The 25,884-nt window shown below is 34.7% G+C and overlaps 1 protein-coding gene across 6 annotated transcripts in view; it reads right to left on the bottom strand.

The window, feature by feature from the left end:
* The window catches only part of LOC118190681 (very long chain fatty acid elongase AAEL008004-like), a 72,110-nt gene that overhangs the window by 16,375 nt on the left and 29,851 nt on the right, over window positions 1-25,884 (bottom strand). For 2 of the 6 annotated variants that reach the window (XM_085820665.1, XM_085820670.1), the window contains exons 2-4: window positions 12,635-12,777; window positions 11,117-11,307; window positions 4,632-4,709 (exon numbers count right to left, since the gene is read on the bottom strand). In XM_085820665.1, coding sequence (XP_085676791.1) covers window positions 4,632-4,709; window positions 11,117-11,307; window positions 12,635-12,692 — 327 coding nt within the window. In that variant the 5' untranslated portion in view covers window positions 12,693-12,777. The other 4 variants (XM_085820669.1, XM_085820667.1, XM_085820666.1 and 1 more) reach the window with 4 other exon arrangements.

Raw genomic sequence — 25,884 nt, 5'->3', positions numbered from 1 at the left:
AAAAAAAATGACAGAAAACAAGAATTCGATTGACAAGTTAGTCGTAATTCTCCAAAAAGTAGTTACAGGACTTCAACAATGTAACTAAACAAGAGATTATGTCTGTCTACAGAATTAAAGAGAAAGTATTAGCACTAAAAAATGAAGCAACTTAAACAACTTACATTGAAAGAAATGTTTAATAAGGTAAACAAATAAATATTCAGCTTTTATTTGTAAATTTTGATACCCTTTAGATCATAAATACTGTTACTTTTCTGACACCAGTTGTTACATTATTTTCTTCTTTCACGTTCGTACGGGGTTCGTAGATTTGGAGTGAATAACGACGAAACTTGATGAAGTATCAACACACACTTTTATTTATCAGTATTAATCAGATAGCTCCAAAATCACTTTTACAGTCGTCGAACTGTTATAAACGAGCTGACACATTCAGCGACACAGCCTTCACACTGTCAGGCAATAACGGTGGAGACAGCTTCACCGCAAATCACCCGAGTACAGCTCCCAACTCTGATTGGTCGTTCTCGGAATTCCCTGTACTCTCGAGACTCTCCCTGCGATGCACTCGACGATACATAAAAGTATAGCTCTCGACTCAGCTAAGTCTAAGACAAAACTCGACGATGCACTAATTCGCGATGCACTAAAAGACTCTCTCGATGCGCTCGAAGACCAACTCGGCGCTAGACTTCGAGACACTCGCTCAATGACTGACTATCAGCTCGCTAGACGAGGCATACACACTAACTGCGGACCAGCAGGGTTTGTATAGCTTTCGGCTTGCGTTCGAGAACATTCTGGGCTAAATCGGTAAGAATTCGTTCCAGAAGGTTCTCCATCCGTCCATGGTATATCGCCAATTTTGTCGCTAAATAAGGCGACCCTGCTTTCCCTTGCCATTTTATGGCAAACCTAAAACTGCTTTGCGGGGAAGCCATCTTACCGCGCCTGTTCATTTCGTAACAATACTTCATTATTTCATAAATCACGATTTCAAATTTTTAATTTTATAATTTCTACATGCCATCTTACTAGATTTAAACTGATGATCTAATATCTGGAAAAATCCCAAATCCGGAATCGCCGAGGTCCCGACGAGTCCGGATTTTGGACTTTGTACTGTAATAAATTAAATGTAGGCTTTTAGGTAGCACTTTTATTATTGCTCTTTAAATCACTATACACAGACCAAGACAGCATGGCTCTTTATTGTTTCAGTAAAATCACGGATCTTCAAGTATGATCATAAGTTCATGAAATAATGTTGAATATGTATTTTTAAACATCAAGTTAGTACAGCTACAATCAAATACAAAGTCCAAGCAAGCCCATACTACAGGACAGCCATTCCATACTTCATTATAAAGATAATTAGTTATCTTTATAATAAATCACAATATACACAATCAGTTGAACAAGAGTACAGTGATTTTGCATCCTTCACGGCATCTATTCTATTGTTTATGAACAACTAGTAAAGTTCCACGTTTATCATCCGTAATCCTACAGTTATGAAAAGCTTACGTGTAACAGAATCGCAAGAAGTTTTTTTTTTTTTTTTTTTTTTTTTCCTTTTAAATAAGGCTCAAATAATTTGTCTTGCAGGATAACGATTCACATTACATGAAATATTATGTTGCCATCAAATTTTCTTTTTACTCTACAGTAACGTATACTCAATATTTTATAACAGCTAAACGCAATTCTATCTGCTTTATTACTTCTTACATTCCTCCGGAAGCTTCACAATGTCTAAGGATTTTTTTCTAAGGATTTATTTGTTTGTCAGAAGAATATCATACCTAATTCCTTTTAATGTTATTTACTTAACTTTTATTGCTAATGTTTTAATAAGAAACTAGACAATAATTATACGTGGTAATATGAGGAGAATACTAAAGATGAGGTAGAATATTCCAGTCAAATATTAGCAGATTGTTCTAAATGCATAGGATCCCTAGCCATTTTTGCTATTTGCTTCTTTCAGTTTGTTCATTTGATAATATTTTATTCAACCAATTGTTTCACCCTGTGAAAGTGGTTCATAATAAACGAAGCACTCTTACTTCCATAAACTGTCATTTAAGCTTTCTTCAGGTGAAGTCCGGCTCTTTTGCTACCGTTAAAGCGATATTATGGCTCGACCAAGAGCGTTTACAATTAACAATCTTGTACAGGATCAAAAGTAACCATCTTCAGCAACTAATCTCTTCAAAAATAGTTCTCTCGTTCTATCGAAGAAATCACATGTGTAAGCACGATTAAGGAGGGTTTTCTGAGCCAGCTGATGCTGAACCCATGCTTCAGAACTATCGATGTAATCGAATTTTGAGATGACCGTGTACCATTGTATGGGTAAAGGTTACTAATCCACGATGTACGTCAAGGTCTGTAAAGGATTGCGTGACCACTAAACTTTTCATTTTCCAGTTTAAGTTACGAACTCGAAGACTTCTAACACAAATGCGAACTTTCTGTTTGCATAATCATTAGCACTGTTGTCTTTTTGAATAATGAAATAGATGTTGAAAACATTTCCTTTTATTATATTTACTTGAAAGGTGTAGGGAAGTATGTGTATAATTATTCATAGTATGTGAATAGAATGTATTTTACAGTAGTATTTAACACACATCGTATCTGGTGTGGTTTCTGTAATTACGGCAAAGACTCGAGGGCTATCTGCCAAAGGGGAGGGATGCGTTCGTGGAAGGCTTTCTAAGGAAAACTGGCTCGTATACACGTTACACATGGGGAAAACCATGAAAAAGCCCGTGCAGCCAGCCCGTTCGCGGGATTCGAACCTCAGACCGGCGTTCAGCGATTTTACCACTCGGCCGCTGGTGGGCTCCACATCGTATCTATTTCCTACTATACTATTTGACCAAACTTGAGACTAAAGAAAACTGATCAAAAAGGTGCCTCACATGCAGAGCGAAAGTCTACATTTTTAAGGCGAAAGATAATGTTTTAATTTCCCTCTAATTGGCATTGCAAAATTAAGCATCGACAATTTAGTTTTCCAGACACCGGAAATTTTGGTTCTTGCAACAATAACGGTAACAAAATCTAAATTCAAATTTAGTTTATTTTTAACCTTCGAAGTGTCTGGAAGAGATAAATAACACAAACTGACCGTTAAATGAGCTTTTCACCCCGTTTTCCTTGACCTGTTTAATAACCCCAATTAATACCCAAGCTGAGAAAAATATTCGTTCTTCAAAAGAAATGTAATGAAATACATGTGGATATTTTTTATGCTATTCTTAGAATCAGGCGAAGTCCAAAATAGATTATATACGCATCGTACTACATTTTCAGAAAAAGATTTAAAACTTAGCATTTGATCAAATTTCTTCTTCAGATTCCATTTGTTCTTTATACATTTTAGCATTTATTTAGGCTGGAGCTTTTCATCTATTATAAAAAATGTTTTCAAATTAGGCTGGTGTTTTTCTTGCCTTTTACTATTACCAATTACCATTCACGGACAGCGTTGCATCCTGCGCAGCATTCTCGGTGATCAGATGGCAAAAGACCAATGGGTGTAATCATTTTCAGCGCAAGTTTGAAGAGAAGATGCCCGAGTATTGGAGGGAGGACGAACTATTACTTCCTTTCAAATAAATGTTTCAGATTTGATCTGGATGAAATCTGGATGTATATTTTGTACATCCTTTATTTTTCTTTTAATACGTATTTCCCAAACCCCTTCTAAAGTACCATTTCCTTTCTGTATGATCCCTCCCAACTTTCAACTGAGAAGAAGGATTCAACGCTTTCGAAAATAAATAGGAACCTGCTGTAAAAGAGAATTGTTCCATCACTTTATCAACAACTATCAAACATCTTAATATTCTGCTTAAATATATAACGCGTTTAAATTTTTTTTAATTCATTATTCTTGGATTAGAGAAAAAAACTTCGAATAAAAATTACATTTTTTCTCGTTTACTTTCTGCTGTAATATTAGATTAAAATGCATGTCGGGTAGAAAAATATTGAGATTTTTTGTTAATTGTTTAGTAGCCATAAAACAGAATTATTTCCATTTAGTTTTAATAAAGCGATGAAAAAGATTTTCTAATTTAATACTTTTTTATGTAAAATCTTAAATATATTTTTAATATTTTTTTATGTATAATCTTAAAAGCATTCACAATCCCAAACTTAGCATTTGGTCTGTATAGGTATATTTACATACTTTCATCTATAATTTTCTAAAATATATCACATAATCGAAACTGAAGTTTTCTGAATACCTGACTCATTTGATACATAAAACTTTAACCGAGAACTGTGATCAATATTAAAAAAACACTTAAATCATCATAAACGACTTGAATGTACATATTGAAGATTAAACGTGTCACACATATATACTGATTTATACATACAAATATATTGAAGATTTTAATTCTCTATATTTTTTCTTAGATAAAACCGCAGCACTATGAACACCACACATCTTGGCTTATATCTATGTGCTAATTATATCCCACTAAATCAGTTTCATAAAACATTTAATCAGAACGAAAAGAATCAAATTAAACTACACATAAAATTAAATTAATAAAAAATTATAACTTATTTGTATTTTAGGTTACTAATATTTTCATCCTTACCCTAATAGAATCTGGATCATTTTTGTTATCTATTCTACAGGTCCAGTTGCGAGGCGGTTTCAGTAGTATTTTGAATGACTGAAAAGGAAAGGAAAAAAAAAGATTTAAAATATGATTTACCATTCTATTTTAAGCACAAAATATTACAAATGTACTTTTTGTTAATAACGCTGCAATATGAAATTTAAATTTTATAAACCTTTAAGAAATAATAAAACCAGAGCTTTTCCATTGTAATAAAACCAGATAATAACTAGCATAATAGCTGTTTTCGTTTCATAAAAAATATTTAAATCAATAGTCTCTGATGGGTGGGTAAAGTCGGAAATGGCTACTGTAAATTATAACTTCACGCTGTTGCAATGAACGTTAACAGAATGTAAAACAAAATCAGAAGATTGTTAACAGAAAGATTTATTGAAACATAATACAAAATATTTTTTGTACAAATGTTTGCAATACCTCAACCGCGAAACGGGTCGAAATAAAACACATTCATTGGTGGAATTTATTATCGTAATTGAAGTCGGGACAAAGGAATCAATGAGATTTCAATGATCAAATTATTCACTTGTTCCATTTATCAGCAATTCTTTAAAAAAATTCTGGCAACTAAAGTTTTCCTGGTATCTTTTTTTAAATATATAACTTAAGATATGTACAAGGTTTCTTTCTGATTTCGAGTTAATTTCATTCAGATTATAGATCGTTTTAATGCAAATTTTTCTCCATTTGCATTGTAAAATGAAGTTTAGTTCACAAAGTCTCATAAAAAAGACAATGAGAAACTGAATATTTACCGAGAAGCATAGAATGAATATTTCTATTTAAAGTTTTAGAATTTCAAATATTTGTCAGTTTGGTTTTGTTCATTATGGCAAAGCAAACTAGAACTACCTGCCTAAAGGGAGCGATGCTTGCATAGAAGTCTTTTGAAAGGAAACTTTCTTACACGCCCCACATGGAGAAAGCAACGAAAACGCCCATTCAGAAAACTTGTTCGCCTAGTGTCGAATTGAAGTCCTAACTACCAGTGTCCAGAGATTTTACCCCCCCCCCTCCGACTGCTCGTGAGCCAATATTTGTCAATAATAAAAATTTAAATAGATATTTTATTCATCTTATTACCGACTATTAATTCAAAATATATATTGAATACACGTTTCGTCATAACACTACTAAAGTCGTTACTCAAAGTACTATACGTTATGGTTTCGAATCATAGTTCGAATCTTAAGTACTGATAGCTTAAATTTACTTAACGGTTGTCATGTTATATTTTTGACACCTTTTAATATTTATACCGTGAATGCTCTCAAGAGATTCTCCAGCACAAAGAAGCATCGTAAATTACCCAACAACGCGTGTTGAGCTGCAGATCTTACTTAGGATTCTGATCATTAAGCTGAATCTGGAAAAGAAAAGTCGAGGTTCCTTCATGCCGTAGCTCAGAATTAGATGTTAGTTCAAATAGAATTTTCTACCACAAATAATAAGTTTTAACTTTTAGTATTACGACAAGTTACTGCATGCAATGCAAAATTGAGAACAATTGCGAACATAACTGTATTTATTTGCAATATTCATTCCTTTTTTTAACCGTAGTTTTGCGTGATTCATGCAATTTGAAAGAAAAGTTGCGTGCTTATAAAATATGTGCACAATTCATGAACATTTAACCGCTTTTTATGTACTTACTTATTTAACAGGTAAACTCCAAAGTTAAACGTTTCACGTTCCACAGTAGAGAAAATGGTATTCAAATATCAATATAAATGCTGTGTTGACTCATACAACAAATCTTTAAATTAATAAAGAGTTATAGCGAGTGTAGAAATTATTCGTACAAGAGGGGTTTCGTGAAATGAACTACTGTTTTGACGTGTTAATTCTGTTGAAACCTCTTCTAAAGGCAATAACTATTAAAAAAAGTTACCAAATACGAGTGCAAGAAATATACGGAAAATATTGAATTGACTTTTAAATATATAGGAAAATAAAAACTGTGGATTTATTGGGCTTAAAAAGTATTTGTACATTCAAGCAAATGCAAAATTTTGATAGCATTTTTTAATTGTTTAGTGAGTTTTTCGCCAAAACTACGTGAACTAATGCCCAGAGTTCTGCAAGAACATTACTTTTTCAGATAAAAGGAAATTAAATATTTTTGATACGACGGGAGGCGAACGGTGTGGACAAAAAAATGCATTCAAGTAATTTACAACAGTGAAACGTGGAGGTACAGGCATGTTGTTTTTGGGTTGTGTGTGTGTGCTTCCAAGGTCGGTTATTAGTCATCATTAATGGCATTATGAACCATCTGATACACATTGATATTCTAAAAAATAATTTACGGTTTAGTACAGTCTACTGAAAATGAATTTAGGTACTGGATATCTTAATAATAAGATAACGAGGCATAATCCATTTAGAGGTGCTCGAAAAAGTCAAACCATAAACCTTAACTATCAGCAAATGGATCAAGCAAACCAAAATTTATAGAAAAGTATCCAATCCTTATTAACAAAAAAGGCGTCATTTTCTACAGCATGACAGCGTAACAGACTCTGGATAAAATCAAAGAGTTGGGATGAGAGATATTACCTAAGCCACCTTACCTCTCACTTAACCATTTATTCGGGTTCCTGCAACATTTGATTGGAAATAAATTTCAAAATGCGGAAGCGTCAAAAATGAAATTTACTTCTTTTAATCAAAAATTATCTTTCAACAGATAGATTCTACAGTTAGGTTCTACAGATCCGGATTTGAAGATTTGGTGTACTTGGTGTCAAAAATTCATTGAAAATGAGAATAATTACACCACCGATTTAAATAAAAATATATAATAAAACTGTTTTGAATTGACAAAAACATTTTTTTTACTTTCCAGTTTCGTTAGTTTTTTAGTTTGTTTTTCCTTCGTTTTGTAGGTTTAGAGGTTTCTTTTTTTTAAATTACTGCAGCAGAAATTAATGAAAAGACTATGCATTACGGCATGATTAACAAATGTTTGGGAATGGAAGATTCTCTAAAAAGAAAATGAAGGTGACCTAATGAACGACGCCTGTTGCAATCTAATATATACACTGCAGCCTTTTGCGCCATCTGTAGCAGAATAAAAATATGGGTCGACTACGTTATCAGAATCTAAATTGATAAGGAATCCAATATATGCGAAGCTACGCCTCCTGTGGCTCAAGAATCTTCAAGCGCCAATGGGGCTAAACTTCCAACAGTGAAGATGTAATCAGCTTGAAAAATATTACAGAAACTACAAAATAATTAGAAGTTTTATAACACACAGTTTATAGGCCTTAATAGATGATTCACCGTTCTTAATGCTTGAAAATTTAAATCTTACTGCGAAATTTATAATTAAGCTACACAAGAGTAGGCGATATCTAAGCACAACATAAAGAAATGCACTTAAAAATCGGCAAATATCTCTCATATCGCATAAGCCCTTGAATTATGGCATTCTTCTAACAGGAGTACACCTGAGTAAAAATAGTTTAGCCCTTCAGTAATTCAGTAGATTAAAGGGTAAAAATACGAAATTATTTTCTTTATAAAGTCCTTCGCGACGGCATCCCTCTAATTAAACAAGTAATTTTCAAGTGCTTTGCCATAGTATAAATAATCCAATCCAAACCATTAAAACGTTGCTTGGTCGATTCCTACTAACTCAAGTTTGGCTGCGCAAGTTTTCGGAGGTCTGTTTATATGCAGCATGAATCAATTTTTCATACATTCCAAGAATATATTCCTCATAAAAAATCTTACGTGCTACATTAGCGGAGAATATGCCTTCATACCCTTTGCGTAGTGACGTTGCATGCTTAAGATTTATTTTGCAGCATGAAAAACTTACGTTATATGTTACGCTTTTTTAATACACTTTTACAATTTAATTCCAGTTTTGCATGGAGTTTTGAGCCCCTTTCTTGTGGCTCAAAACTTCATGCAAAACTGGCTTCATGACCCATTCTCATTATACTGAAAGTGAAATGTTTCAAATATGTTTTCAATGAAAGGTCGTTGCTGGAATTCAGAATCGCGTTTTCATTTAAAAACAATCATCACGAAACCTTGATGTAGCTAGCTATAAACACGACAATAAAAAGTGTTCAATCATTTTGTTACTCGTAATCTATGAAGCAGATTGTTGCTTTTTCCAAGTCACGTTGGATGGACATGAGGGAAATGTCAGTTATCAGCTACGTTCAAAATGACAAACTGGGTGTTGTCTTTAAGGGGTTAAACAACTGTTGTGAAATTTTTTCTTCTTTATTAGACTGCTATTATTTTGTCTCGAAGTTTCTTCACAAGAAAGGGAATTCAAACGCCTGAAGGTAATCAACAATATCGAAATCATGGACATAGCGATAGCTGAAAATACCGGTTTCAATCAAGGATAGAAAGTCTTCAAATAGATCATATGTAGCGTCATTGTCGAAGTCATATATCTATTTTCCGAATTCTTTAAATGTGTTAAAATAATTTTCAAATATTTTACCCTGCTGAGTATTACTAATAGAGGGCATATAAAATAAAATACAGGAAAATTTATGATTTTCCAGAAAATTTGAAAGGCACTGTAAGGAAGCCTTTTCGAAAAATATTTCGATTTCAAATTTGATATGTGAAACAACTAGACGGATGCACATCATATTCTGTCATTATAATGAATTCGGAATTAAACCGGCTTTATGACCCATTCTCATTATACTGAAAGTGTTTCACAATAAAAACCTCGAATAATTACACAATATTAGAAAACAATTATGACATATTTAATAATGAACTAAGTATGTTAAAAAAATTCCGAAGTTTTTAGCCTAACTTTTTTTTCATTCATTTTGTAAGTTTCTTCATCTGACTCTATCGTACATTTTGAAAAGAATCAACTTGTTCATAAGGCGAGACTGACTGAAAGCAGTCCTGTTTTGCTACTAGAACGTTAATACAAAAATCGCTACTGTATTGCTATTCCTAAATCACTAATTTCGATTTTAATCACATATAATAGAAGAAAAACATCCCAAATTAGGCATATCAAACAGCATTACATCAGCTGAATATTCATATTTCACACACAAAAAAATTTATAAGATTATGGCAAATTTCATTAAATGGTTAGAAAACCAACTTGTCTGTATTTTGTAGATCCGATCACTGTTATCATCTGAAAGTGTTTTAAAAGCAAAAGTTTAGTTTGTTAAGCTAGGCTTCAGACGTTTATTAAGGCCTTTTTTTTTAGGGATGAGGGCTAATCTTCTCGATCAAAATAAAGACTGAGGTGTCATTCAGAACATTTTTAATCAAATAGGTTTGCTTAATACATATGATTCCTTCGAGGGCTGCGTAAATAGTTAATTCTAAAATATCAAGACTACTTCACTGACTGAGGCAGACTGGTAATAATCATTTTTAGGGAAAGCTCACCATTAAGGCAGACTGGTAGACTGGTAGACAGGCAGACTGTAATAATCATTTTTAAGGAAAGCTCACCTATAGTTGCGAATGATTTACACAAGAGTAGGCAAATGGTGTTTATTTCAATTTTGTCTCTGCAAGATGTCTAAGGCATGTTTCATCATCTTTTAGAGTCTAAAGGTGGTCTGGCTGATCTTTCTGTCATTATTGAACTCCTCGTCACCCTGAGTCGTAATATGGGGTGTCATCAGTACTCGGTCATATCTGATGCAACTTTCAAAATAATATTGTACTGATGTAATGGTGAATTCCTCCATCCATTTGCACTACTACCATATGCTCCAGACCTAAGAAATGGCGTTATCCAGCATAATAAAACCTTGCTATGCACAGCTAACATCATATATATCCTTTCCAGAATGCGATTTCTTTTCTAACAAGATCTTTCTCCAATTCCTTATGCCAATCGAGAACTTGTAGGGTATGATTTAGGCTGATATGAATGTTCTTAACGTCTTTGTAAAAATGACGAATTGAAGGTTTTGTTTAATGCTGTATCATCCTAGGACACACCCTAATACAGTTCTAAGGCTTACTGAATCCATCTTAAGCCTAGTTAATAATCGTAAACTTCATTTCCACCAATTTCTTACTGATTACCCCGTAAATTCCGTCACTGGAGCGTGCAATTGCTTAATATTAAAATAGGAGTTTTAAAATCTTTCTCTGGGTGTAGATAAAGCTTTATCTCATTGGAAGCTATTTTTTCATGTATGGATGTTTTTCTGAAAAGTAAGAATTCAAACACATCTTTTAACTTCTACAACGAGATACTGAAACTTCGGCCAAACACATAATGTGTATTTACTTTTTCTCCATATCTTTTCAAAGGTATTAAGTTTGTATTCAATGGGAAACTATATCAGACTTTTAAATTTTTAAATAAAAGAAAACTAGGTATAACAAAATAAATGAGGTTAGCTTCCCACGGAACATTTTTGGTTTTACTGCTGTTAATTGGCTTACTTAAATCCAAAAGGACTTACCTCAATAAGTAAGTATAAATTCGTCAGTACCAATACAGCATTGTACAAGAACATGGAGTATCTCATGTCGTACGGCTTTTTGTCCATCATCCATGCTGGACCAATCTTTTTCACAAATAACACATATAAGAAAACAAGTGTGAATGTTGGAAGGGGCCCTTCCATTAGAAACCATTTCGTTACACGAGGATCTGAAAGAAATGCACAGATATAACATTCGAAAGCTAAACACTTTTAATTATCAGAATTATTAAACAAAATCATTTAGTACACCTCTTGAAGAAGTGAAATAAAATTTATGGTTCCTTCATTCTAGTGTAATCCGTCAAAAGCTCTCAAGAAGATTTCGAGATAAAATTCAAACAAGCTGTATGTTTTTTGCGCACTCCAGACGCAGCTTATCACCATCGTAAATTATAGAGTTCAACGTTAAAAATCTCGGAAATAGTGTATAATTAGAATTAAGAACTATTGCTATGATATTTAAAAATCGTATTGATTTTGCAAATTATTTTTATTGGCCAAAAATATTTTTAGTGATTTAAATTTCTAATGAATATCAATTTTGGCGAGGCTAATGAATAATGAAATAATTAAGGGAATTCTATGTTTTACATGTAGTAAAAACGCCTCAATTTAATAGTACCTTTACTTTTTTTTAAATTCTTCTTGAATAAAGACTATAGATTCATTCCATAAATTTGAATAAAATAATATTGGGCACGAATAGAGTGGTTTATCTCTTTTATGTTTGAGATGTTTACTGTTATTACAGATTGAAGAAATGAAAAAAAATAAAATTTTGCTTATAATTAAGGTGGTTAAAGCTAGTCAAAGCAAAGTTAAATTTGTTTAATACTTCCTGCTTGTAGATTATTTTCTAGAGTTTTCTAGATTTAGGATTATGATTCGACTTTATATAAAATTGAGGCTGTCAAAATACTGTCTTAACAGCATTACTTCAAAGATCTATTATATTTTCTAATTCCTATTTCATAGATAATCTGCCTACCAAAATATTAAGATTTCACTTAGTTTCCACTTACTATGCTTTTTAAAATTCACGTTAAAAATTATGACGAATTTTTCGAATTTACATCTACTATCTTCATTTTAGAGAGCAGTAGAAAATAAAGTGTTTTTCAAGTGGTGTCTAAGCAACATTAGCACCGCGATATTAAACTGATATTACTAGATACTTGTTTTCACGCTGGTAGAAAAATATTCAACTATCCATTAAAATGAAACTGATAACTAATTTAGGCAAGTGCAATAATAGATGTTTTGATTACCAGCACCAAATTTACAAATTACTTTTCTTATAACTAAACAAAAGGCAAGTGCAGAGAAACTTCATTTTATTTTCATTTCTTATTTCATTTTTTTTTTTAAATTTTAATATTGATTATGCACACGGCTCAAGCTTGCGCAGTAAAACTGTAAATATTGAAAGGAACTACCGAAAGACTTGCTGCATACTTAATTTACAGTATGTAAACATAACAGTTGTGAACATACCTCCATTAGCCATGTAATCATCGTAAACATCTGTTACAGATTTTATAAGTGTCGTCATTTTGAACTGTAATACTTCCTGGCGACTAGAATAGTTAGGACTCCAACAGAAAAGGTTTTATTTTGAATAAACCAACCTGCGAGACCTATAAAAAAAAGAAATAAGGTATATAATAAAGTAAACATTTACATACATTTTTAGGTCTTCAGATATCAAATAAGACTTTTGCTACTATTAGCATATTTTTTCCGTTTTGAGAATGTTATAAGTCAAACGGTATATGTTTGACTATGGTATATGAATGTTTATATTTTTCTTAGATTAGGAATCTTCTGTTGTATTTTAATGTTAACTTTTAATAGAAATTTTATTTTAAAATATTTGATATATCCATACTGTAATTTAGATGGAATTCTCTTTATTTATTTATTTTTTTTTTCAGCTTTTAAAACAAACCAAAAGTTGCTTCAATTTAAATAGTTGCATATTTCCCAGAGATTTCAGGATTTGAGCGCTGATAGATATTAGGGGTTGTAATTCCTAAAAGGAAATTCAGATTAAACGTCTAAGAAAGAAATTTGAAACAGCTGTACATAAGCAGATAAAAAATACAGTTAAATGGGAAGTCTAAAGTATTCTTACGGATAGCAAAAATAAATTTCAGCTAGATCGTTTAAATTCCTTATCTACTGTCAATGTACTACATTCAAACCCACTTTTCAAAATATAATTGAAAAATCGTATTTTTTAACTTATACTGGAGTGTAAGAAGATAAAATACGAATAAAAGCGGGAATAAAAAAATGTGCCTAGTAATTTAGTACACTATCTAAAATTTTTCAACCAAAAAGCTAACTTACTTAATACTATCCCAATTCTTTCGACTTTGTGACTATTTCAAAGAAAGAACTTAGAAATAAAATACTAAAGCTTAAGTTCGGAAATAAATCGTTAATAAACACGCACTTTTTATACACGACTATTTTCGCAGGAGAGTGATTTGACTAAAAAAAGAATTACCTTTCTAACTGCATATTTTATACAAAATTATAATTACCTATTTTAAATATCTTGATAACTATTAGATTTCCAGATTTACTCAAATTAGATAAACCAAAAGAACTATACTAACTCACTGAATACGTTTACGGTGTCTTATCCCTCACAACAGCCTTTTCATAAATGTTTCACATTTCACGGAAGCAGAATAGTTTTCAACAGGGAGAAGAAACTAGGTGTAACTTCATTCAGCCACGGAATTGGAAAAACTACTTACGTCAAAGAATACAGAAAAATCAAGATACTGCGGAATTTCTCGAACAGATAAATTGCTCACCAAGAGAGGAAAGGAACAACCTGAAAGTGTTGAAAAACCACACGAGATAAACCAGTTCGTGGTCCCGGGGACATCGCTGGTACAGGCCGTGAATTTTTAATTTGACATTGCAATTTCTACCCCCAGGGAAGGTCGAGAAGAATGATTAGATTCTCTTTCCCTACCTTTTTTATTTTTTAATACTAGAGGGCAGAAAACGCTATAAAAAGGAAAGTGGTAAATAAATCGGCTAGCAAGACCTCTGAAGCGCAAGGACAATGAGGTTGAAAATGATCGGAGAGGTTAAATTCTAAAAACTTACTAATTTGTTAAGTTGGAAACAGCACATGTTATAAAACCCGGTCTATGTCGTCTTGATTCAGAAAAATAATGTATGTGCATTTACTTTAATAGATCGTCAATAACACCCACTTCAATATGACTCGCATATTGCTCACAGTTTTTAGCTGTTATGTTAATCAGACATAAAGCGTGCTAAATTGTATAGGAGTTAGTCAAAAAATCAGTGGAATTTCATATTATTTCTTGAACTTTTTGGGGGGCGGGGGGGCGGTTACAACTGAGTTACTAATATTCTGCCACCAAAATATGCTTTAAATTTATAGTATACAATGGAGTCTACATAGAAAATCACACCCATAATCACTGAACGCAAGGAAAAAACACGATTTTATATAAAACGCCTTGGTCATCTGGTGTATGAAATGGTCTGTTATTCATGAGTAGCATTCCTTTAAAAAATGGGATCGTACTGCACTCAGGCGCTTTCGTTTTTCATGCAAAACGTGTTTGTTGAAACGGGTGAAGTGCTCCGGGCTAATGAAACTCAGACTATTTAAATAGTTCCAACAAAAACATTTTGCATAAAAATATCGTTTGTAAAAAAATATGTCCTTTTACGTTTTTGAATTTCTTAGACGAGAAAAGCTAAGTTATTTCAGGGTATTTTTATATTTATTGAAAATACTTAAGTTTTAAATTTCGTAACGTTATTGCATATTATGAAAGTTGAAGATTTGCCATCTGCCAGCTGATGAATTAACTCCAGCGTCGCCTTTGGCTAGTTCTCACAAATAAGCCACGAAATAACTATAGACAATATTTTTAACTTTTTTCAATATTTTGCGCAACATAAAGAATCATCTTTCCTTAAGAGAATCCAAATGACATGAGCTTTCATACTTAAGTATACTTCAGAAAGAAATGAAATGCTGCGTAATAAATCATTATTTTATTGACAATCTTAATAACCTGAGATTTAGTTTTCTTTGATTTTATTTAATTTATATATATATATATATATATATATATGATTCAATACTTACAGATTTACAGTTTCTTTATTACTTTTATATATAATTTGTTTTGGCATTTTACTTAAATTTAATCACACTATCTATTTTATTATTATAATGATTTTAGCTCACTGTTCACAATCACCCTCTGTATCCGATTATTTAAATGTTAGAAATTAAGCTATGCCATTAAAAATATATACCTTTTCGAAACATCTCATTAAATGTCCGCAATAATAATTTTTCTAGATAATTTTTATTATATACCTACCCTTTAATTTCTCCCAAATACCCTTCAAACTTCATTTAAACTACAATAATTTTCGATTACCATTGGTAAATCCTAACGCATATCAATATTAAAGCATTTAGACAGCTAACAGGTAAATGATTTTTAAAACGTTTTGGTTTGGTCTGTTTGACTGATTATGGAAGAGCATGTGAAGGTACCTGCTTAGAGGAACACCTTCGTGAAGAACTTTTTATGAGAAACTTGAAAAACACAAATAGAAGTTTAAACACGGGAAAACCCACAAAAATCGCATCCACCAGTGATCCAGCGGTTAAAGACTCCTGAATGCCGGTAGTTCGTTTTGAGTTCGAAACTAGGCGAATAGACTGGTCTTCGTTGATTTCCCAGTGTGCCAAGTGAATACTAGCCAGTTTCCCTTAAAAAGGTCCTTAGGCAGATAGTCCTTGTGTACTGTGGTCCGGTGCTTGCTAGGTGTTCAAACTGACCCTCTTTCCAATAGTCCTTGTATACCTTGCTATATTCAAATAACCTAAAAATGAAAATTTACAGGCAGCCAGGTCTTTCTCTAGATGAAAAAAATCGTTACGCGAGGGATGTTTATAAAGATAATTATTGTCAGGAAAGAAGTTAAATAAACTGCGGACGTCTAACGCCAAGGAAATATGACGAAGCAAAAAAAAAAAAAAAAAAAAAAAAAAAAAAAAAAAAAAAAAAGCGCCAAGTGATTTAAATTGGAAATACCTAAGAAACAATAAACTTATTAGAAAAATACGATTTATAAATAAAACATGAAGTAAATACATGCATGCTTCTGTGGATATATGTACCTAAATTAAAATCAGTGGCTATCCTGACGGCATGCATATTTATATACTTTACACGCCTTCCCTTATTTGGACATATGATGCTCTAAAAATCATTGTATTGTTTTTAGACATATTGTTTGTGTAATAGATTCATGCTACGTATTGATATATCCAGCAGTGTTATAAAAGAGCTGTATTGCAATTAATAAAAATACATGCTCATAATTTGAAGATATGCATTCATTTCTAAAAGAAAATGAAAAACCTTATTTACTGATGTTTTCAAACAATATACAGTGGATGGACAAAAATATGGAAACACCTTGTGAAATGTATGTTTGAAAAGAAAGATTGATTTTAATGAAATATGTAGGTGGCGCTGGCGTTTTTGACTACTGACGCCACCTATACAACTTCGTAAATGTGCTAAACAGTTCAGTTGTTGTCGGAGTACTGTTATGTGAGGTTGTCATTGCATTATGTCAGAGATAACAGACTTGGAACTTGGGCAAATTGTTGGAGCACGTATGGTAGGCGCTTCCGTAAGCAAGGTAGCCGAGGTGTTTAGTGTTTCAAGAGGTACTGTATCGAAGATTTATTCCGCATATTTGAAAAGCGGAAAAACATCATCCGCTAAATCACAGCGCGGACGAAAGTGTGTCCTGAGTGATCGTGACAGACGATCATTAAGGGCAATTGTGACGAAAAATAAGAAGACCACAGCTGCAAAAGTTACTGCTGAAGTGAATGTTGTGTTACCGAACCCTGTGAGTACCAAAACAGTTAGAAGGGAGCTTCATAAACATGGAATTGCTGGCCGTGCTGCAATTGAGAAGCCACTCATCAGTGATGCTAATGCCCGTAACAGGAAAAGGTGGTGTTAAAGTTATAGAGCCTGGACTATAGAGCAGTGGAAGCGAGTAATATGGTCTGACGAGTCTTCTTTCACAGTGTTTCCCACTTCTGGTCGAGCTTACGTCTGGAGAACGCCATCTCAAGCCTATAATACAGACTGCTTGTTGCCAAGAGTGAAACATGGCGGGGGTTCTGTTATGGTTTGGGCAGCCATATCGTGGTTCTCTGCTAGCCCCATGATAACTATGTCAGGGCACATGACTGCCAAGACTTATGTGAACATTTTGGCCGATCAAGTTCATCCCATGGTACAAACTTTGTTCCCCGATGGTGATGGTGTCTTCCAAGACGACAAAGCCCCTGTTCACACAGCTCACATTGTCCAGGACTGGTTTTCTGAGCACGAGGATGAGTTGTCCCATCTCCCCTGGCCACCACAGTCACCAGACCTAAATATTATCGAACCTTTGTGGTCTACATTGGAACGGAAAGTGCGTTCTCGTTATCCATCGCCAACATCGTTATCTGAACTTGCCACCGTTTTGCAGGAAGAATGGTATAATATTCCCTTGGCAAACATACAGGAACTGTATTTATCCATTCTGAGAAGACTGCAAGCTGTTTTGGATGCAAACGGGTTTCCTACACCATATTAAGCAAAGAAACATGTTTTTTTAAAGGTGTTTCCATATTTTTGTCCAGCCCCTGTATTTTTTCCTCATTTCCTACTTAAAAGCAAGAAAAAATATCTTTTCATAAGTTATTTCAAACACAAACTTTAACTTACACAGATAAAGACTGTGAAAGGAGCTTTGGAAAACCAAGGACAATTTTATAATTGTCTCTTATTTAATTATTCACTAGTCAGGAAAAAATAGTCCGTATTTAAATCGAATGTCACAAAGCCGTTATTCTTCCAGCGAGATCTAAAGCCTAATTTCCTTTAACACAGATTTTCCTGTTCGCAAAACCTCTCGATGTTATTTATCAATAATGTTTTGTATAATAGATTGTGTAATTGCTGGTCAACGAATAAAATAAGAAAATTCAACATTAGGAATTGCTTTAATTTTGGAGAAACTTATCATTTACGTATTTCGAGATAATTTGACAGATCTTTTCAAGAGAGTGGAATATTTATAGTCAGGTGTTGCTACTTTTAAAATTAAAGTTTACGCATTTTTCTTATGTATTTATACAGCAGCACAAAACATTTCTTAACAATTATTACGCAGCAATACATCTTTCATCGTCGCCCAGACAATATAGAGGTTAGGGAAGCCTACTACAGTACCGAAGGGCCCAGGTAAGACATGGATTTTTGTAAATGTATAGTGCCGATGCGGCATGGCGGCACTCGAAATAAGCGGCCAGCCGAAAGTTCTCTCGTGTGGATTGCTGGAAGAGGAGAGGGGTGGGAGACTCCCGGAACTGGGGATGGTGTGTGTGTGTGTGTGTGATTATGGCAAAGCCTCGAGGGCTATCTGCCTAAGGGGAGGGATGCCTTCGTGGAGGACTTCCTAAGGGAAACTGGCTCGTATACTTACACATGGGGAAAACCACAGCCAGCACTTCGCGGGATTCGAACCTCGAACCGAACTACCAGTGTTCAGCGACTTTACCGCTCGGTCGCTGGTGGGCGGAACTTGGGATGGAAAATAGAAGTCCAGCCTCTCTTTGGAGTAGGCTCTGGCAACCGTTGTTCCATGTAACATGGACAAAACAACAACAACATCTTGCATTATAAAAGGACTAACTTATAAGCTTAGATTAGGTTAGGTTCCTTGAGTATGAAAACGCACGTGAAGGGTGTCTAAGGGTAACGGCGTCTTCGTGGACGATTTTTTAAAGACAGCTGGCCCGCATGAACATTGCGTACGACGACAATTATGAAAACTGCCATGCAGCCAATCCGTTTGCCGGGATTTGAGCCCCGGTCTCAAACTACCAGTGTTTGACCCTCCTTCCGCTCGGTTACTGGTGGGCGTGAAAGCTACGTGCTCTTGAAAGTGATAGACTCTTGAAGGATCAATGTTTTTCTTTTATTATCCTTTTTCTGAAAACACAGATACAGACTGTATGCGATAAATGGAATGGGTAACTCAATTAAATTTATTTCGACCCTATGAATATCTATATTCATTAAGGAAACTGAATTATCTGGGTTTATAGACCAGGGAAAATTCCATCGTAGGTCCTACTTTCTATAAAGTGAAAAGCAATTTTTCAAAATTATACTAACAGTATTTCAAAAATCAAAACTTGAAAAGGCAAATTTTATTCATTTTAATATAGAGTGTCTATAAATGTTCTTCGTCTACATACATAAGCGCAGTGTTGGCTAAACAAATTTAATACTCCCGTATGAAATCTCGTAAAATCAGGTGACCGGGCAATTCTTCAATGAGGCAAGTTTTAACAAACAGGCTTGATATGCTCTAATTTGTTTCCCTATTTAAAGACTCAAGTGGCTAAATGGGATTTTCGAATAACGCGCAGCGCAGTCATTATTAGGAAATTTTCTGGGATCCTCAACTTCGGGGGGAAGTTAGAAGAAACTGCCTAATCAAGGAACATTTTTACAGACGGATATGGTGGAGTTTTCGATGCTCATGACAACTGCATTTTCAGACTGTACATACGCCTCTCGATTTTTTCCTGTAAGATACGTTCGAACAAAGTTTTACATAGTATAGATAATAAATATTTTAGAGCTAATCAGGTAACACACTGTTTCACAATAAATTATGACATATAATTTACTGATATTAAAATATCGGTTTGAAACAAAAGGCTCAAATACTGAATTTAGTAACGACATAATAAACTTTCTACATAATCGTTAACAGTATGCATGAACTTTGTGTTTCTATTGTTTATACTTTTTCCGCAATTAATACAGTTGCTAGTTCAGTGCCTCACCCTAAAGCAAGGCTACTGAAAAAAGTTGTCTGTACGGAGTGCTAATCGAGACCCCCGGATAGTTAGTTCTCCAGGCTAAAAGAAACATATTTTGTAACTTCAAAAGAAAAACTGACCTTGAGTAAACGTAGTCAATATATTCATACTGTATGGTTTCCAATATATTCATACTGTATGGTTTTCTTAGCTGTACCTTTTGTATGGCCGGCCCCCTACAGAAAAATATCGCAAGAAGTCAGAACTAGGCTGCAAGATGGGGGAGCATTTTTATGTTCCAAATCTACTATTCTCTCAGCCTTAGTCTGCCAAGAAATCAGTTGACATCATTTGCAAAATATTGAGGTTCATTCTCATTTCACATTCTGTAAATGGCCCACCAGCGGCCGAGCGGTAAAGACGCTGAACACTGGTAGTTCGGTCCGAGGTTCGAATCCCGCGAACGGGCTGGCTGCATGGGCGTTTTCGTGGTTTTCCCCATGTGTAACGTGTATACGAGCCAGTTTCCCTTAGAAAGTCCTCCACGAAAGGCATCCCTCCTCTTAGGCAGATAGCCCTAGTGTGCTTTGCCGTAATTAAAATACATACATACATACACATTCTGTAAATGACGTTCATGATTAATTGCAGCATTCGAATTGATGAACTAGTAAACGTGGCACACACCAACAGTCCACTTGCAAACAAAAACTGATTTACCGCTTAATTCCGTCTGGATGTGGATCGAAGAAAACCAAACAATTTACATAACTCGGAAACAGTCGCAATGGGTTTTCAAGCATTTTACATTCAGCAGCAGAAAACGTCACTTTATTTAACCCTTTAATGTACCAATAAAAATTCAGAAAGTGGTCTTTTTTCAGATCTCTTTATTTTAACTCAAAATTGTAGTGATTATTTCCTGTTATATACATATCTGGAATAAAAAAAAACTTATTTACTTTGGGTGCAGGGAAACGACTTAGTTTTCTGCTGTACACAAGTTAGCTCAGTTGAGTACATTATGGGATTAAGGGAAATGGGCATCTGGAATATTGGAATGTAATGGTTTTTGTTGACTTAAAATGAACTTAAAACTAGCAAACTCCAGGGACAGGAGTAAAAATATCTAATTTCAATAATTTGGTTAATAAAAAAATTATAAAAACATTAATGCAAGCTTAATGTATAATGCGATATACGCTAAATCTTCTCAAATGGGCAATCGTTCTAGATCTCTTTTCAAACCAGATTTACCAAGAATACAAAACCTTGGTGTAGCTTAACTACTCGGGTAAAATATTCTACCGGTAGCCCAGATGGTATAGTGGTTAAGAAAGCTTACTGCGGTACCAAAGATGCCCGGGTTTGAATCCCGGAGAAGGCATGGATGTTTGTAAATGTATATTGTCTCTGCCGCATGAGGGCACTCTAAATATATGGACAAGCCGAAAAACCTCTCCTGTGGTTTGGAAGAAGGGAAGAGGAGTTGGAGACCCTAGAACCCCCATACGGGGTTCTCTTTCTTAAATTAGAGGGGAAGCAGAAATTCAACCTCCTTAAGGCTCTGGCAACCATTCTTTCATGAAATCCATGGACAAGACAACAAAACATTCCACCACTCAAGGAAATCATGCCATCGTAGAGTAGTTTATAAACGAAATTGGCTGTATTTACTTAACAGCTAGGTAAATCGCGAAAATATCGTGCATCTCGTCTATTCTATTGCTGAATATGTAATACTAGTAGAACTAGTACGACTTTTTCCACCATTTTACCGCCTTGAAAAATAGTTGGCCATATATTAAGATGTGATTAATTTTAATTATCGACGGATTATTTAGCCATGGCAAAACACAGTACATGTGTCTGCATAAACTGGGAAACTGGGAGATGCCTTCGTGGGAGCTTTCCAATTAAAATGGACAATACTTACTTCCCTCGTTCGCAATGGCAGTGGGCAAAATGCGACTAATTTATATTACGTCGGTTTCAGTCGGAGATTCCGTACTTATAGGGTATCCAAGTAAAAAGCAATGAAAAAGGGCAGCACAGCTATTCAAAATCAGTATGTTTATTGCATTGTGGTTTATAGTTGGAATGCAGAACTCAACTTTTGTGTTTCGGAAAGTCTGTTATGGAGCGTACTTTAGATTTCCGTGCCCGCAACGCGTGGCATGAGAATATTCCTTAGACATAGATCGAACTTACAACATATAGAAGTGTGCCAAAACACTGAGTTCTTCGTTCCAGATATGTAAACCACAATGCAATATACATATTAATTTCGGATATAAGAGAATGTCCCTTTTACATCACTTCTTTCCAAACATCCTGTATTTACACTGACACGAGACGGACATGATTTTTACATTGTTAATGCTAACTTATTTTACACATTCCGGAAAGTCTGATATGGAGCGTACTTTAGATTTCCGTGCCCGAAATGTGTGGCATGAGAGTATTCCTTAGACATAGATCGAACTACAACATAAAGAAGTGTGCCAAAACACTGAGTTCTTTGTTCCAGATATGTAAACCACAATGCAATATACATATTAATTTCGGATATACGAGTATGTCCCTTTTACATCACTTCTTTCCAAACATCCTGTATTTACACTGACATGAGACGGGCATGATTTTTACATTGTTAATGCTAATTTATTTTACACATACTATAATGAAATACACAGATGTCCAACTTCATCTTTACATACTCAAAATTAATGCTATTCCATGAAATCCAATTAATGAAATTCATTTTTGTAGAGAATGTGTGAAGGTCATGCCTAATTAACACTATCATATCAAGTGATTAAACAGTTCCAAATATGCAAATCAAGGCATTATGTCATCTGATGCTGGATCAAGTATTTTGCTCAAAGTGAATATCTGAGTGAAATTTATAATACATGGCTTGATTTTAATGTGTAAGGACTCAAAACAGTTTGTTATAGCCCCGAAATATCATACGGAAGAACCTGTGAAATGGCGAATCATCGACCGTTTAGAAGAAGAGACAATCATGAAAACAGTAAAATATGTGAATATTTCAAGACACACGTGTCTTTATGCCATGGACATAACTTTAGAACTCTGGAGCTGTCCGCTGAAAACACTGAAGCACAAACATCGCAAACGAAAACGTCGCAGAGAAGCGCAAGACGAAAGCGTCGTCGTACAAAAACATGGCGAAAGATAAAAAAGTAAAAGAATTCATCGCAGATTTAAAATATCGTGGTGCAAAACATCTCCCTCAAAAAGAAGATTCAGAAACATCGCAGTAAAAAATAAAGTAACTAAATATCCCCGTATAAATATAACATCGCAATATCATGGCAAACTATATACAGTAGGCTTAATGAAAAACGTTTTTATGCCACAAAGCCAAAGATGCGTGTATCAATCTTTTCTCAATGTAGAGGGATTGCTTTAATTGGTACAAAGAATATCAGAACTGAAGTAAACACTTGTGGTGTCATGTTCTCTTTGCTGTTGAGACGAGGTTTAGTTTAACATCCGATTCTAGACGTGTTTACATCTAAAGGGAGTCAGGAACGTGAAATCGTCCTTCGGGCATTATGAAATGTGACAGTTTCGGTACAGGTTTGATGGCACGGGAAGGTATAATGATCGATGTGAGTACGGCCCTACATGTTTTGAACAACGATTTTGTGATCGACTAAAAATACCCGAATGAGGTTTCAGAATAAATACAGATGGCGAACCAATGGCTCCCGCCAAACAAAAACCAAAATTGGGCACGTCATTATATGAAGAATTTAGGTATTTATTATCAGCATAGTTAGTCGACGCTTGACCACTTTCAAAACTATTTCCCTTGCGAGCAGCGATTGTGACTAGCTCTCTCTCCTGTGTTCCATAGGGTTACTAGTCTTTCCTCAGTGCTCTTCCCTAGCGTGCCCCGGCGGCCAGACTGGCACGAAACTAGTTATTGTCTTGTTTTTGTTTTGTGCGTGCTTACTTTGCTCAACCCCATTAAAGCATCCACATTAAGCAAATCCCTTAAGCAAAGCTCATCAACATTAAGCAAACCTCTTTGAAGAATTTCATAAAAGTTGTAGACTTTTTTTTTTTTTTTTTTTTTGGAAGCCGGAGAGATGAAAAATTAGCAATCGCCTTTCCACGAAATCGAACCACGGACCTCTGGAATACCGGCCCAGCGTGCAGAATCACTACACCACGAAGGCACGCTAGGAAAACGGGAGAAATACCTTATAAAGTGAACACACTAAGCGAATACCGTAGCCAGCAAAATCTCTTGATTTTAATCCGTTGGAGAATTTATGGAGCCAGCTTGCAGAAGCAGCTGCACGGAGACATTCTCCTCCTAAAGAGATGAAAGTACTCTGACGACCGCATTGCTGAAGGAGTGGAACTTAATACCGCAAACTAAAATTAACAGCGTTATTGGTAGCATGAAAACGCGTCGTGAGATGCGTGTACAATTCAGGGAAGATCCCATTCCATATTAAATTCATAAGCATTATTTTTTCCCTGAGTTACGTTTTTTAACTGAACTCTCCTTGTAATCTATAATTACCATTTCTATTGTTCCCGCTACAGTTTTAAATGATTATATGATGTTATGCCACACAAATTATTAAATTACATTTTGCAGTTTCTGAGAAATCCGTGGTTTTATGCATGTAAAGGTAATTTTAGATATGAATGTAAACACAGGGTGCGGCAGGGGAACTTCCTTATTTGAAACACGCGCCATCTAGCGACATATATTCCGAGAAGGGTGGGCTGGCGCTCATTGAAAAGAGCCGTTTTATGTCAGGTAGGTTTAGTACCGATCATGCAGTGGACGAGAGAAGCGCGCTTTCGCCGTGGAATCGCAATTTTCAACGTACTGCATTTTCATCCATATAAATTGGTAGTTTGGCAAAAATTTAATCCACGCGATTTTCTTTCACGAAAAAAATGCATGCGAAGCCGTTTTTGACAATATGCCTCATGACACCCTTGTGCTCTTTAGCGATGAGCCTCGTTTCATCTTTCCGGTTGCGTGAATAAGCAAAAACTTGCGATATTGGAGTGGCACGAATCCCTGAGAACTTCATGAGCAGCTTCTCCATGCAGAACGTGTGACTGTTTGGTGTGCATTGTCCAAAATAGGCATCATTGGACCATGGTTTTTTGGAGAACATCTCCCCGCCTTATCTCCTTACGGCGCGATCTTCAGTGGCCAGCGCGCTCGCCTGATTTAGCCCCATGTGATTTCTTTTTGTGAGGTTATCTGAAATCTCTAACGTCCAAAGACCATGGGCTCAACTGAAGAACAATATTCAAGCTGCTATCGACAACATACCCATTGATATGCTGGTAAAAGTGGAAAGAAACTTCAAAACTCGACTATCTTAATGCATTGTCGAGAACGGAGGCCACCTTAATGATATTATTTTTAAACCATGATAAAAAAAAAAAAACCCTTTAAGTGTCTCTCTATAATTTCGAAAAAAATTAAACTGCTATCGCTTATACTATTTGTGTCATTCATTTTTAAAATAAGATAGTTTCCCTGCCGCACCCTGTATAATCAAGCTACTTTGTTCTAACCTTTGTATGAAACAAAAGGGATGCCATACATACGGAAGCACAAAGTCCCATACATGAACAAACTATTGTAAAATGAGAAAAAGTATCATTTAGCCAGAGACAATGCTGCATCTCTATCTCAGGAAGTAAACACGATATTAATATTAACCACATTTTTATCAATCAAGATAAGGACAGCCGTAGAGATGAAATTACGAAACCTAGCTCAGACTTCAGCAAG

The sequence above is a fragment of the Stegodyphus dumicola genome, chromosome 7, assembly GCF_044657685.1.
Source record: "Stegodyphus dumicola isolate Sdum_Otavi_A_Nest chromosome 7, ASM4465768v1".
In the NCBI taxonomy this organism is placed as follows: Eukaryota; Metazoa; Arthropoda; class Arachnida; order Araneae; family Eresidae; genus Stegodyphus; species Stegodyphus dumicola.
This window is presented reverse-complemented; position numbering and strand designations above follow the sequence as displayed.